Source organism: Neoarius graeffei, chromosome 18 (genome assembly GCF_027579695.1).
Source record: "Neoarius graeffei isolate fNeoGra1 chromosome 18, fNeoGra1.pri, whole genome shotgun sequence".
Classification (NCBI taxonomy): domain Eukaryota; kingdom Metazoa; phylum Chordata; class Actinopteri; order Siluriformes; family Ariidae; genus Neoarius; species Neoarius graeffei.
In genome coordinates this window covers 46,955,307-46,967,520 of record NC_083586.1, presented here as the reverse complement: position 1 = coordinate 46,967,520, position 12,214 = coordinate 46,955,307, and the positions used below count along the sequence as shown (strand labels likewise).

Sequence of the window (12,214 nt, the reverse complement as noted above, 5' to 3'; positions counted from 1 at the left end):
ACAATTCAGTTAAATCGTATCTCTTCTGTCAGTTTTACACGGATTTCCATTCCAATTGTTTTGCTTGAAAGAACTCATCACTCCGCACAAAACTTGGTCATTGTTTTGTCAAATTTTTTTGCTAATAAACGAGTTAGTAATTAGGCCAAATTAACAAATTTTCCAGGCCTCTCACTAGAATTGTATCCCCTCTCGCATTTCTCATCCGATTCCAGTTCTGATCGAGGTCTTGGGCAGATCTTCCCTCGAGGAACAAAACTTGGCCGTTTGTTTGTTGATTTTCCTGTTGTAAACAATTTATTTTCAGTTAAATCGTGTCTCCTCCCTCAGTTCTCAATGGATTTCAGTTCTGATTGTTTTATTTGAAAGAACTAGACCTTCTGCATAAAACCTGGTCATTGTATTGTCAAATTTTTGCTAACAAATTAGTAATTAGGTCAACTTAACATTTTCTTCTGGCTAGAATTGTATCTCTGCTCTCATTTGTCATGCGAATTCAGTTCTGATCGATGTTTTGGGTCGATCTTCCCTCGGGGAACAAAATTTAGTCCTTTGTTGATTTTGCTGTTGTAAACAATTTGTCATGGAGGTTGGTCCTCTCTCACATTGTCTCATTTCAGTTCTGTCTGATGTTTTAGTAGTCATGGTTGTTTTGATACCAGGCCAGATGAGCTACTACGTCCTTGATGTTGGGGTTTAATTCAATATTAAACTCTGAAAAAGGTGTCAAATTTCATGGTCACCATGTTGGATCCCTCACCCCCTCAGAAACATGACCATCGCTCAAACTATTTGACAGAGAGAGTTCAAACTTCAGATTTGCTCATTTGGTGGGTAAAGGATCATTTATTGGCAAAATGATGAAAATATGACGTCAAAGGGCTAACACGACACCTTACACGTGACTCAAACTTAAATCCATTTGAAACAAACGTGATTTGAATAAATGGTATAGTGGATGATAAGCGATGTTTTTCCTCATACCATTTCTCATTAAAAGTGACAAAAGCAAACTGTACACACCCACTAGTCCAGGGTCAGCCTTCAGCTTTCTCTCCTGTAAGCTGCTGCAATTTTGTTTTAATGTGGTTCTTTTTAAGACTTTATGTCCTCACTATCGAACATGCACCGTCATGAAGATACGCATTGTTATAAAAAAGCAAAACTAAGTTAAAGGCTAGACACAAGCTTTGAAATGTGCATGTTGGATTTTGCTGACCTGAATCAGTCAGACTGCCTCAGAAGAAGGAAGATGAAATGTGTGTGTAGTGTGTGTGTGTTCTCCTCTTTCTCTCTCTGTCCATACTACTTTACAAACTGCTGTCAGCTTCTCATAATATTACTCTGATAAAGCATGTGTATTGACTGCTTTCTACTTTATTTTAAAATAAAAGGATGTAATGCTGACTCTGCTCTCATGCTAGAAAACACAGAGTAGCTGCATTTAATCTGGATTCGTCTACTGTGAACATGGAGATAGATAGCGGGACCAATTTCAAATGGTGGGCGTGGCCTGGGCAGAATTGTTTCAGGAGTCAAAAACTGTAGCAGCCAAATTATACACAGGCTACTGTATAAATTACTCAGATTACTGTGTTACTTTCAGCTTCGGTCCATATACTGTAAGCGACTAACATGACAATGCTGTGATGGTTACCATTTAACGCTCAACAGTTAATGATTAGCTTACAGCTTTAAATATAACTAGCAGTTATTGCTCGTGAACCTGATTTCCTCTGAATGGTGCTCTTCGAGGTCCTGTACAATCGAAACTCTCAGGTGAGTGGGGGAGGGGATTCCCCGCCGAGGCTGCATACAGTGTATTAGCACAAGCATGTAGCCTATGGGAAATGAATAGTGTGTTAGATTAGCACGAATCCCTTGTTTTGGAAAATTGAACATGTTGTCTTCGGCCCCTCTGGGGTGTCACCAATCCATGTGCAAAGTATGGAGTCTGTGCGTCCAGCCGTGTCGATTTGCATAGGTGAACAGACAGACAGCCTTCCTTTAGTAGTATAAATATCCATCCATCCATTATCTGTAGACGCTTCTCCTGTTCTACAGGGTCGCGGGCAAGCTGGAGCCTATCCCAGCTGACTACGGGCGAAAGGCGGGGTACACCCTGGACAAGTCGCCAGGTCATCACAGGGCTGACACATAGACACAGACAACCATTCACACTCTCATTCACACCTACGGTCAATTTAGAGCCACCAGTTAGCCTAACCTGCATGCCTTTGGACTGTGGGGGAAACCGGAGCACCCGGAGGAAACCCAAGCAGAGACAGGGAGAACATACAAACTCCACACAGAAAGACCCTCATCGGCCGCCCGGGCTCGAACCCAGGACCTTCTTGCTGTGAGGCAACAGTGCTAACCACAACACCACCGTGCCGCCCCTAGTATAGACATAAATAAGACAATTTTTTGTTTCGTCGTGGCACTTGGCGTTCCCACTTTTGACGAGCACCAAAGACCCTGAACAGACTTCTGTAATGAATTTGACGTGGCGAGAATAAAGCCATACTCTGTCATTTTGTTTTGATCGACCTTTATTTAACAATTCATGTCACGAGTTTGCCAATCAGACCAGAATGAACAAATAAAATGAAAAGTCTATGAAAACTTTCCCCTTTTAAGTGAATGTCACTAGCCCTGTAGCTCATCCCTGGACCAATGTGCTGCCTTCAGGCTGAATAATTTACATAAATAAATGTGTGTGATTGGATAAGATGCAACAGAGGAGCTGCGACAGAATCTAAGAATATTCATGTTTAGAAACTACAGCTCTGTTACAGTATTTTTAAATACTTGGTAAAGTATATTGCTGCTGAACCCTGGTACAGGTGATACAAAGCAAAATGTTCACAATAGTAGAAAGGTAAACGTGTTTTCTCTCTCTCTCTCTCAGCTCTGATCGTGCACGAGGGGCCGTCCGTGTTTCGGATCTTCCACCGCTGGCAGGCTGTGAATCAGCAGTGGAAGGTGCTCAACTATGACAAACTGAAGGACTCAGATGACCCTCAGAAGGGCAGCAGCACCCTACGCTCCCTCACACTCCCTCTGAGCAATCGGGGAGGAGTGGCCCCACCCACTTCACCTTCTCCCTCTAGCTCCGCCCTTACTACAGCTGCTACAGCGACCGTGACCCCAGGCACGACTGTCCCAGTAGACACGATGGCTCCAGAGGACTCCTCAGAGGCGGAGCGTCACTGTGCGTACAGCCTGCTGCAGCTGCTCAGTCTCAATCTCCGAAACCAGGAGCCCAGAAATACCACAATGCAGCCCAGAAACGACAACCGCGAGCTGGTCATGAGAGTCACCACCGTCTGAGTGAAGCCAAACTCGGGAAGGGAAGAATGACAGTTGGACCCAGTGGTAGAGATGTTTGCTAGCAAATGAGCTCAATGTTCTTCTCAAGGTCCACTTTGGCATTTATGGAAGTATTCATTTGTGAAAGTAAGACAGAGGTTTGGGTTGAGGATTTTAGAAGCTGTCAAGCACACCTTCACAGTTGTGCAAGGCGGTATGTTTTAGAGTACAACAAAAAAGTTAAAGTTCAGAGCGAAGTGTTGTTTTTTTTAAGTGAGTGGTTCATTAGGGCTGATGTTAGGACATGGCTACACCAAGTGGTGAGCATTTTCAAGCACAAGATCCAACAATGCAATGCAGCTCTAATATGTAACACACACACACAAACCTGAAATATAAAGAATTTTATGGGGGAGGGGGATGTATGGTTTTTTACTAATCCCAAATGTAGTCCATCAGCCAGGACGTTTGGTGTCCAGTTAGCTTTGCACTAACGCTACAAGGTCAATTTAACTAACAAATAATAGAAGCCTTTGTCACCCAGAATCTTTTCTGTAAATATTTGTCTCCAATCACATCAGATTTTCAGTGATGTCTATCCAGATTTGGTTTAGGACACAACGGAACTAACTTAACATGAACAAAATTTCAAAACCATAATGTTCTAGGCAGCCATCTTGTCCTCAGCAGTTTAGTATCATTCTGCCTCGTCGGCCCCACCTGGCAAAGTTGTCTGCCCAGTTCCACAGTGAACTTACACTGGGAAATGCAGCCTCTTTGTTTTGTTTGAAATGAGAACGCACCGTTTTGTGCTTGAATTTACAGAAAAGTTTTTGAATAAAATGGAAATTATTTGATAGCTACATTAGCATTGTAAAAGTAAGGAAGCAAATGGCATCAGTCATGGCTCTTTGACTATTTAGGGTGAGTGGAAAATGGAAAAAAAAAGTTTTTCTGGCCAACAACACCTTTAAGTTTACATTTAAACACAACTGGCTGTACGGACAAGGGTCAGTAACGCTGTTAACAGACTCTCAATTGAATACGAGACTGATTTCCATGGAGACCACCTGCAGCCACACTGAAACTACCCAACTAACGTGGCCTGAGTCAAGCGCTCCTGTTTGACGGACTCATTTTGTTTACATTTGTTAAAATGTCAGAAAAGAAAATACATTGCGACATTAAAAGATGAAGAATGAGTGCAATATATAAAAAATGATGGATTTGTCATTTCTCTTGGGAGGGGAAGAAGGAAGGGAGGAGAGCGGAAAGGAGGAAGGAAGGAAATGATTGACGAAGAGTGGGGAAAAATGGTGACATCATCGCTTCTGCTGTAAATCAATCCGTGCCACTCACTCCCAAGTACTCTCACTGATTGGCTATCGAGGGAATATTCATGCAGGACAATATGTCCGTCTCCAACCCAACTGGAACAGTGAAGCTTTTCCCCACGAGTCCGGTCTTTATTATAACAAAGATTGATTTTTATAAACATTTCGAACGTCGTGTATATCTGTGATAACTGCAGAAAGCTACTCGAGCTCCAGTACTGCTGTCCAGGGTTGGTGTTCTCTTTCTTTCTTTGTCCTGCTTCATCAGGAAAACACACACTGCAGGTTATGTTTTGGAGTTTCTGGTCCTTTCAGAACTCGGGGTCATCCCAAAATAGATCGAACCTTAATCAATCACTAAAACTGTATACACACCTCAAAATAATTAAAGGGGAAAGAAAATGATGCTATGCTTATGTTAAAGGACATGGGACATGAATTTTTTTCTGGGTATAATTATGTATAAAGGACATAAGAAATGCCATCTAAATCACTGCAGGGCGTCAAAAATGTGAAAATCATCACATTATTCAACTTTTCTATACATCAGCGTAAAACAATGATTCGTTAATTAGCTAAGCGGTCACGTGACCCGTGACGTCACAAAAACTTTTCAAGGAGCCAGCGCTTGGGTATCTAATGTAAACAGGTTACCGAAATGGACACCATCGACAGTTACATTCCCGGTGTTTCACAGAGATGTGAAGTTAGACCCTATCAATTCGAACCGATAGCTGGAAATTCACATGAACATGGATCTTGTCTTTACTCTGACGGGTCAGATGATTCTGAGAGTGAGAGTTCATTCAATCCCCATGAAACTGAAAGCGGTCGGCTCGATAACACTTCCTGGTAAGTTAAAAACAATTCTGCTCAAAGGCTAATGATCTGTTGAAAGAAGTATTATTTTTGTATCATACATTGAAAGTTCATCATAGATCTAGCTAAAGTCCGTTGCAAGCTAGTTTTTTTTGCTGATATTTTTCGAGATTGATTGAGATACAATGCTTCCAGAGTCCGAGATGAAAACATTCAAAATGGCGAAACGAGTCAGAATTATGATAATCAATAATTGATACACCCAAAATTATAATACTAATCCTTACCGCATGAGGCCCATGGTAAAACCACACTTCCAGGAGGGGCTGCCGTCTGCCTCCCAAGCCGGCCGAGAGCGCTCCTCGTCGGGCACGGCCAGGCGGGCGAATGCCCTGGTCCGTCCGCCCTGTCTAAAAAATAATGGTACAACTCCGAGTGAAGGTATCAATGCGCTGTCGAAGCGCGCAGAAGGTGTTAGTACGCCTGTCATTATAGTGCGGACTTTCCATAGCATAGAAATCGCCACGTTTCAATTTGTGTAACTGAACTTTGTTTCATGTCACTGGTCATATAAACCTATGTAAACAGGAAAAACGTGGAAGAGTTTGGTCGCATCTAACTACAGCCCCAAAAAATACCACTGGCCATGCTGAGCCTAGCTACATTGCTAACAGGAGTGACAGCGCGTCTGACTGACTGGGAGGTCGCAATACACCATGATGTTCAATGTACGTTAAACACACTAAAAACGAAACAATTTTCTTGTCATCCAAGACACAAAAACTATTTTGTCGCATTCGTCATCATCACGATTCACACTTCTCCATATTCATCTACCCGCTTGTGCTGTACCCGAAAGTTTTTGTGACGTATGATCACGTGACAGCGGCTCTTCCGGTTGTAAAATATGCATATCGGAGCTCGAGCAGAAATGCCATATAATCATCACGAATATAACGATTTTGCTGAATTTAATAGATAATTTTGTATTTGTTGATGCAATTATTTCATATTTTTAATGGAAAGAAACTGATATAGCGTGCATTTATGTTTCATGTCCCATGTCCTTTAAAGGTGCATATAGATAACGGACACGGTGTGTGTGCACATCCTGGTTTTGCCAAGCAACAAGCATTCATGGTCAAAATGGGTGGAGCTAATTGTAAATTCATTCTTGATCATCATGTGACATCACCACTGGCATTTCTCTTCACTTTTTCAGCAGTATAACAGTTTTGCTTCATGAGCTGAACCGTGCTAGAATTACCAAGCTCTCCTCCCCCCCCCCAAAAAAATAAAATACTCGTATTCAAGTTCTTGCATTATACAGTAATAAAATGTCAGTGATGAAATGCTGAGATGTGAATGACTCTCAGCGGACCGGTTTGTTTAAAGGCACAAGAGTGAGCTTGCTTTTAAATTTTCGTTGTTGAAATCTGACCAGGAAATCCCACACAGACGCGAAAACAATCAGATCATTAGAAAAAAAAAAAACCAAAGACTAGGCAAAGACTAAAGGGTCAAGGACATTCGCTCCAGGCTAGTAGTGTCTTAGTCCGTGTCCACTGAGTGGATATTGGGTCGGATAGCAGAGTGTAGGTGTGTTTACTCCAGTTCCACCAGCAGATCTCCCTCACCGACCGTCTCCCCAGCTTTACAGTGTATACTCTTAACCTGAAGGTAGACACACAAACACACACACACACACGGTTATGTAACTTGGCCAACTGAAACCCTTCAATCTTAAACATTCTCAAGATTTTAAATAACATTAATACAATGCAATTCATTCAATTTATAAATGCTGCTCTTATTTTTTCTGCTAAATGGCGTCGCCATGTGTCCCGAATGATCCGATCAGAAGTGGACAGCGTTCAGTATCGGTGTGAACGGGGTGTAATGTTTCTCAGAGACACACTGTGATCTGATCACTCACACCACTTTCGGAGGTGGTCTATAACACATATGACCACGGAACATTTGTAGTGTCATTACTTCAGCCAGAAAACACATAATCGTCGCCAGACTGTTTGGAAATCACACTGAATATTCGAGCTCTCCAGCGTTAGGCTAATAGATAAAGACGACGCAAGCGGCTGCAAGACGAGCGAAATGAGATTCCTCATCTCCATCTGGGCTGAAGACTCAGTGCAAAGTAAACTGGAAGACTGTTATTGAAAACTGAGCAGTCTACAAGGCTACTGCGCAGAAAATGGAAGAAAATTAAGTAGGTGTGGCCTCTGATTATGTCAGTCCCAGTGAAGGTGTGGCTTCTGTGTCCGTCAGTCCCAGTCAAGGAGGCGTGGCCTCTGTCCGTCAGTCCCAGTCAAGGAGGTGTGGCTTCTGTGTCCGTCAGTCCCAATGAAGGAGGCGTGGTCTCTCTGTTCATCAGTCCCAGTAAAGAAGGTGTGGCCTCTGTATCTGACAGTCCCAGTGAAGGCGTGGCTTCCGTGTCCATCAGTCCCAGTAAAGAATGTGTGGCCTCTGTGTCCCAGTCTGTTCCAGTAAAGAAGGCGTGGTCTCTGTGTCCCAGTTTGTCCCAGTAAAGGAGGCGTAGCTTCTGTGTCTCCAGTCCCAGTGAAGGAGGCATGGCCTGTGTCCGTCAGTCCCAGTCAAGAAGGCGTGGCCTCTGTGTCCGTCAGTCCCAGTCAAGAAGGCGTGGCCTCTGTGTCCGTCAGTCCCAGTCAAGAAGGCGTGGCCTCTGTGTCTGTCAGTCCCAGTCAAGAAGGCGTGGCCTCTGTGTCTGTCAGTCCCAGTCAAGAAGGCGTGGCCTCTGTGTCTGTCAGTCCCAGTCAAGAAGGCGTGGCCTCTGTGTCTGTCAGTCCCAGTCAAGAAGGCGTGGCCTCTGTGTCTGTCAGTCCCAGTCAAGAAGGCGTGGCCTCTGTGTCTGTCAGTCCCAGTCAAGAAGGCGTGGCCTCTGTGTCTGTCAGTCCCAGTCAAGAAGGCGTGGCCTCTGTGTCTGTCAGTCCCAGTCAAGAAGGCGTGGCCTCTGTGTCTGTCAGTCCCAGTCAAGAAGGCATGGCCTCTGTGTCTGTCAGTCCCAGTCAAGAAGGCGTGGCCTCTGTGTCTGTCAGTCCCAGTCAAGAAGGCGTGGCCTCTGTGTCTGTCAGTCCCAGTCAAGAAGGCGTGGCCTCTGTGTCTGTCAGTCCCAGTCAAGAAGGCGTGGCCTCTGTGTCTGTCAGTCCCAGTCAAGAAGGCGGGGCCTCTGTATCTCTCAGTCCCAGTCAAGAAGGCGTGGACTCTGTGTCTGTCAGTCCCAGTCAAGAAGGCGTGGCCTCTGTGTCTGTCAGTCCCAGTCAAGAAGGCGTGGCCTCTGTATCTCTCAGTCCCAGTGAAGAAGGTGTGGCCTCTGTGTCTCTCAGTCAAGAAGGCGTGGCCTTCTGTGTCTCCCAGTCCCAGTCAAGAAGGCATGGCCTCTGTGTCCGTCAGTCCCAGTCAAGAAGGCGTGGCCTCTGTATCTCTCAGTCCCAGTCAAGAAGGTGTGGCCTCTGTGTCTCTCAGTCCCAGTGAAGAAGGTGTGGCCTTCTGTGTCTCCCAGTCCCAGTAAAGAAGGTGTGGCCTCTGTGTCCCAGTTTGTTCCAGTAAAGAAGGCGTGGGTTCTGTCTCTCCAGTCCCAGTGAAGGAGGCATGGCCTCTGTGTTCATTAGTCCCAATGAAGAAGGCGTGGCCTCTGTGTCTGTCAGTCCCAGTCAAGAAGGCGTGGCCTCTGTGTCTGTCAGTCCCAGTCAAGAAGGCGTGGACTCTGTGTCTGTCAGTCCCAGTCAAGAAGGCGTGGCCTCTGTGTCCGTCAGTCCCAGTCAAGAAGGCGTGGCCTCTGTATCTCTCAGTCCCAGTGAAGAAGGTGTGGCCTCTGTGTCTCTCAGTCCCAGTGAAGAAGGCGTGGCCTTCTGTGTCTCCCAGTCCCAGTGAAGAAGGCGTGGCCTCTGTGTCTCTCAGTCCCAGTGAAGAAGGCGTGGCCTCTGTCAGTTCCAATGCAGGAGGTTTGCATTTCACTGAATCTCTGGTCTTTTAAACATGTATTTCCTGCACCAGATCACTCATTACATCCTGAGATATGCATCACACAATTAGAGAGAAATAACTTCACACATTAGCAGATGGAGTGGAGCAGATGGAGCGTTCCTTTGTCTTTTTCTCTCTTGTCTTGTTCCTTGTTTCTGGAAGGTGGCTCAGTGTGGTTCAGTAGAAAAGGACGTTCTATATGTCATGCTGATTAATCGAGCAGACTGGTACTGAGGTGGATCATGTATCATGATCTGTGTGCTGGAGGGTGAGTAAGTGTGTGGGTGACTGACTAGAACTGTGTGTGTGTGTGTGTGTGTGTGTGTGTGTGTCCGCATGCTCACCTTGGCGGTTTTGGCAGCGGTCATGCTGTTCTGCATCTTCATCGCTTCAATCACACAGATCTCCTGCCCCTCTGCAACCTGCAAACACACACACACTTAACCCTCTGAGGTGCTTTACTTTGGCATGTGTCCTTATCGATGTAGTCAATCCCATAATTCTGTTCACTGCAGAGGCAAACACAGTGGACCGAACTATCGCTCCAATCATTTATACTGAATACATTCCTATTTACAAATATAAGTGAAGAGTTATGTTAGTGGAGCTAATCGTCATGTGCGTTTATATTCATGTTACTTGAAATTATTCTGTGGTTAAAATCATCTAGTCATTGTAACACAACCTGACAAATTTATACGGCTAGATTTTATAGCTAGCTATTATTCAGTCTGAAGTATAGTTGGTGCTAGTCGGTAATAACATTAATCCATGGAAGCCATGGCCTAAAGGTTAGAGAAGCAGCTTTGGGACCAAAAGGTCACTGGTTGGATTCCCTAGACCAGCAGGAATGGCTTAAGTACCCTTGAGCAAGGCACCTAACCCCCAACTGCTCCGGGTACATTGTACATCGCTCTTGACAAGAGCATCTGCTAAATTCCATTAACATAATGGTGCCAGTCGAGCTAAAAATTCTGTCCAATGAAGTATAATTTTTATTCCAAATCCAGAACTATTGGCACCCTGATTGAGTACATTACTGCATAACGGAAAGTAGGAGGAGCTTGTAGGCGTGGCATCGATTCCCACATTATTTTTTAACAGTATACGTCGAGCTGTGATTTCTCTTTTAGTCTGCATTTGGCTTCATGTGAAATGACTTAAAGCTAGTGAATTTTTCCACCATTTTGCATCATCAGATGCTACTGAAGGACCGTGTGACGTACAACCCCGATTCCAAAAATGTTGGGACAAAGTACAAATTGTAAATAAAAACGGAATGCAATAATTTACAAATCTCAAAAACTGATATTGTATTCACAATAGAACATAGACAACATATCAAATGTCGAAAGTAAGACATTTTGAAATTTCATGCCAAATATTGACTCATTTGAAATTTCATGACAGCAACACATCTCAAAAAAGTTGGGACAGGGGCAATAAGAGGCTGGAAAAGTTAAAGGTACAAAAAAGGAACAGCTGGAGGACCAAATTGCAACTCATTAGGTCAATTGGCAATAGGTCATTAACATGACTGGGTATAAAAAGAGCATCTCGGAGTGGCAGCGGCTCTCAGAAGTAAAGATGGGAAGAGGATCACCAATCCCCCTAATTCTGCGCCGACAAATAGTGGAGCAATATCAGAAAGGAGTTCGACAGTGTAAAATTGCAAAGAGTTTGAACATATCATCATCATCTACAGTGCATAATATCATCAAAAGATTCAGAGAATCTGGAAGAATCTCTGTGCGTAAGGGTCAAGGCCGGAAAACCATACTGGGTGCCCGTGATCTTCGGGCCCTTAGACGGCACTGCATCACATACAGGCATGCTTCTGTATTGGAAATCACAAAATGGGCTCAGGAATATTTCCAGAGAACATTATCTGTGAACACAATTCACCGTGCCATCCGCCGTTGCCAGCTAAAACTCGATAGTTCAAAGAAGAAGCCATATCTAAACACGATCCAGAAGTGCAGACGTCTTCTCTGGGCCAAGGCTCATTTAAAATGGACTGTGGCAAAGTGGAAAACTGTTCTGTGGTCAGACGAATCAAAATTTGAAGTTCTTTATGGAAATCAGGGACGCCGTGTCATTCGGACTAAAGAGGAGAAGGACGGCCCGAGTTGTTATCAGCGCTCAGTTCAGAAGCCTGCATCTCTGATGGTATGGGGTTGCATTAGTGCATGTGGCATGGGCAGCTTACACATCTGGAAAGACACCATCAATGCTGAAAGGTATATCCAGGTTCTAGAGCAACATATGCTCCCATCCAGACGACGTCTCTTTCAGGGAAGACCTTGCATTTTCCAACATGACAATGCCAAACCACATACTGCATCAATTACAGCATCATGGCTGCGTAGAAGAAGGGTCCGGGTACTGAACTGGCCAGCCTGCAGTCCAGATCTTTCACCCATAGAAAACATTTGGCGCATCATAAAACGGAAGATACGACAAAAAAGACCTAAGGCAGTTGAGCAACTAGAATCCTACATTAGACAAGAATGGGTTAACATTCCTATCCCTAAACTTGAGCAACTTGTCTCCTCAGTCCCCAGACGTTTACAGACTGTTGTAAAGAGAAAAGGGGATGTCTCACAGTGGTAAACATGGCCTTGTCCCAACTTTTTTGAGATGTGTTGTTGTCATGAAATTTAAAATCACCTAATTTTTCTCTTTAAATGATACATTTTCCCAGTTGAAACATTTGATATGTCATCTATGTTCTATTCTGAATAAAA

The 12,214-nt window shown here is 44.2% G+C and overlaps 2 protein-coding genes across 2 annotated transcripts in view; one reads left to right on the top strand and one right to left on the bottom strand.

Moving 5' to 3' along the window:
* marchf4a (membrane-associated ring finger (C3HC4) 4a) overlaps nt 1-3,436 on the top strand; it is a 59,996-nt gene extending 56,560 nt beyond the window's left edge. The window contains exon 4 of the mRNA XM_060898943.1: nt 2,912-3,436. Coding sequence (XP_060754926.1) covers nt 2,912-3,333 — 422 coding nt within the window. The 3' untranslated portion in view covers nt 3,334-3,436. The remainder of the gene's footprint in view (nt 1-2,911) is intronic.
* Nucleotides 2,535-12,214, bottom strand: part of pcca (propionyl-CoA carboxylase subunit alpha) — a 152,709-nt gene continuing 143,029 nt past the window's right edge. The window contains exons 22-23 of the mRNA XM_060898942.1: nt 9,812-9,889; nt 2,535-7,139 (exon numbers count right to left, since the gene is read on the bottom strand). Of these exons, the coding sequence (XP_060754925.1) occupies nt 7,071-7,139; nt 9,812-9,889 (147 nt within the window). The 3' untranslated portion in view covers nt 2,535-7,070. The remainder of the gene's footprint in view (nt 7,140-9,811; nt 9,890-12,214) is intronic.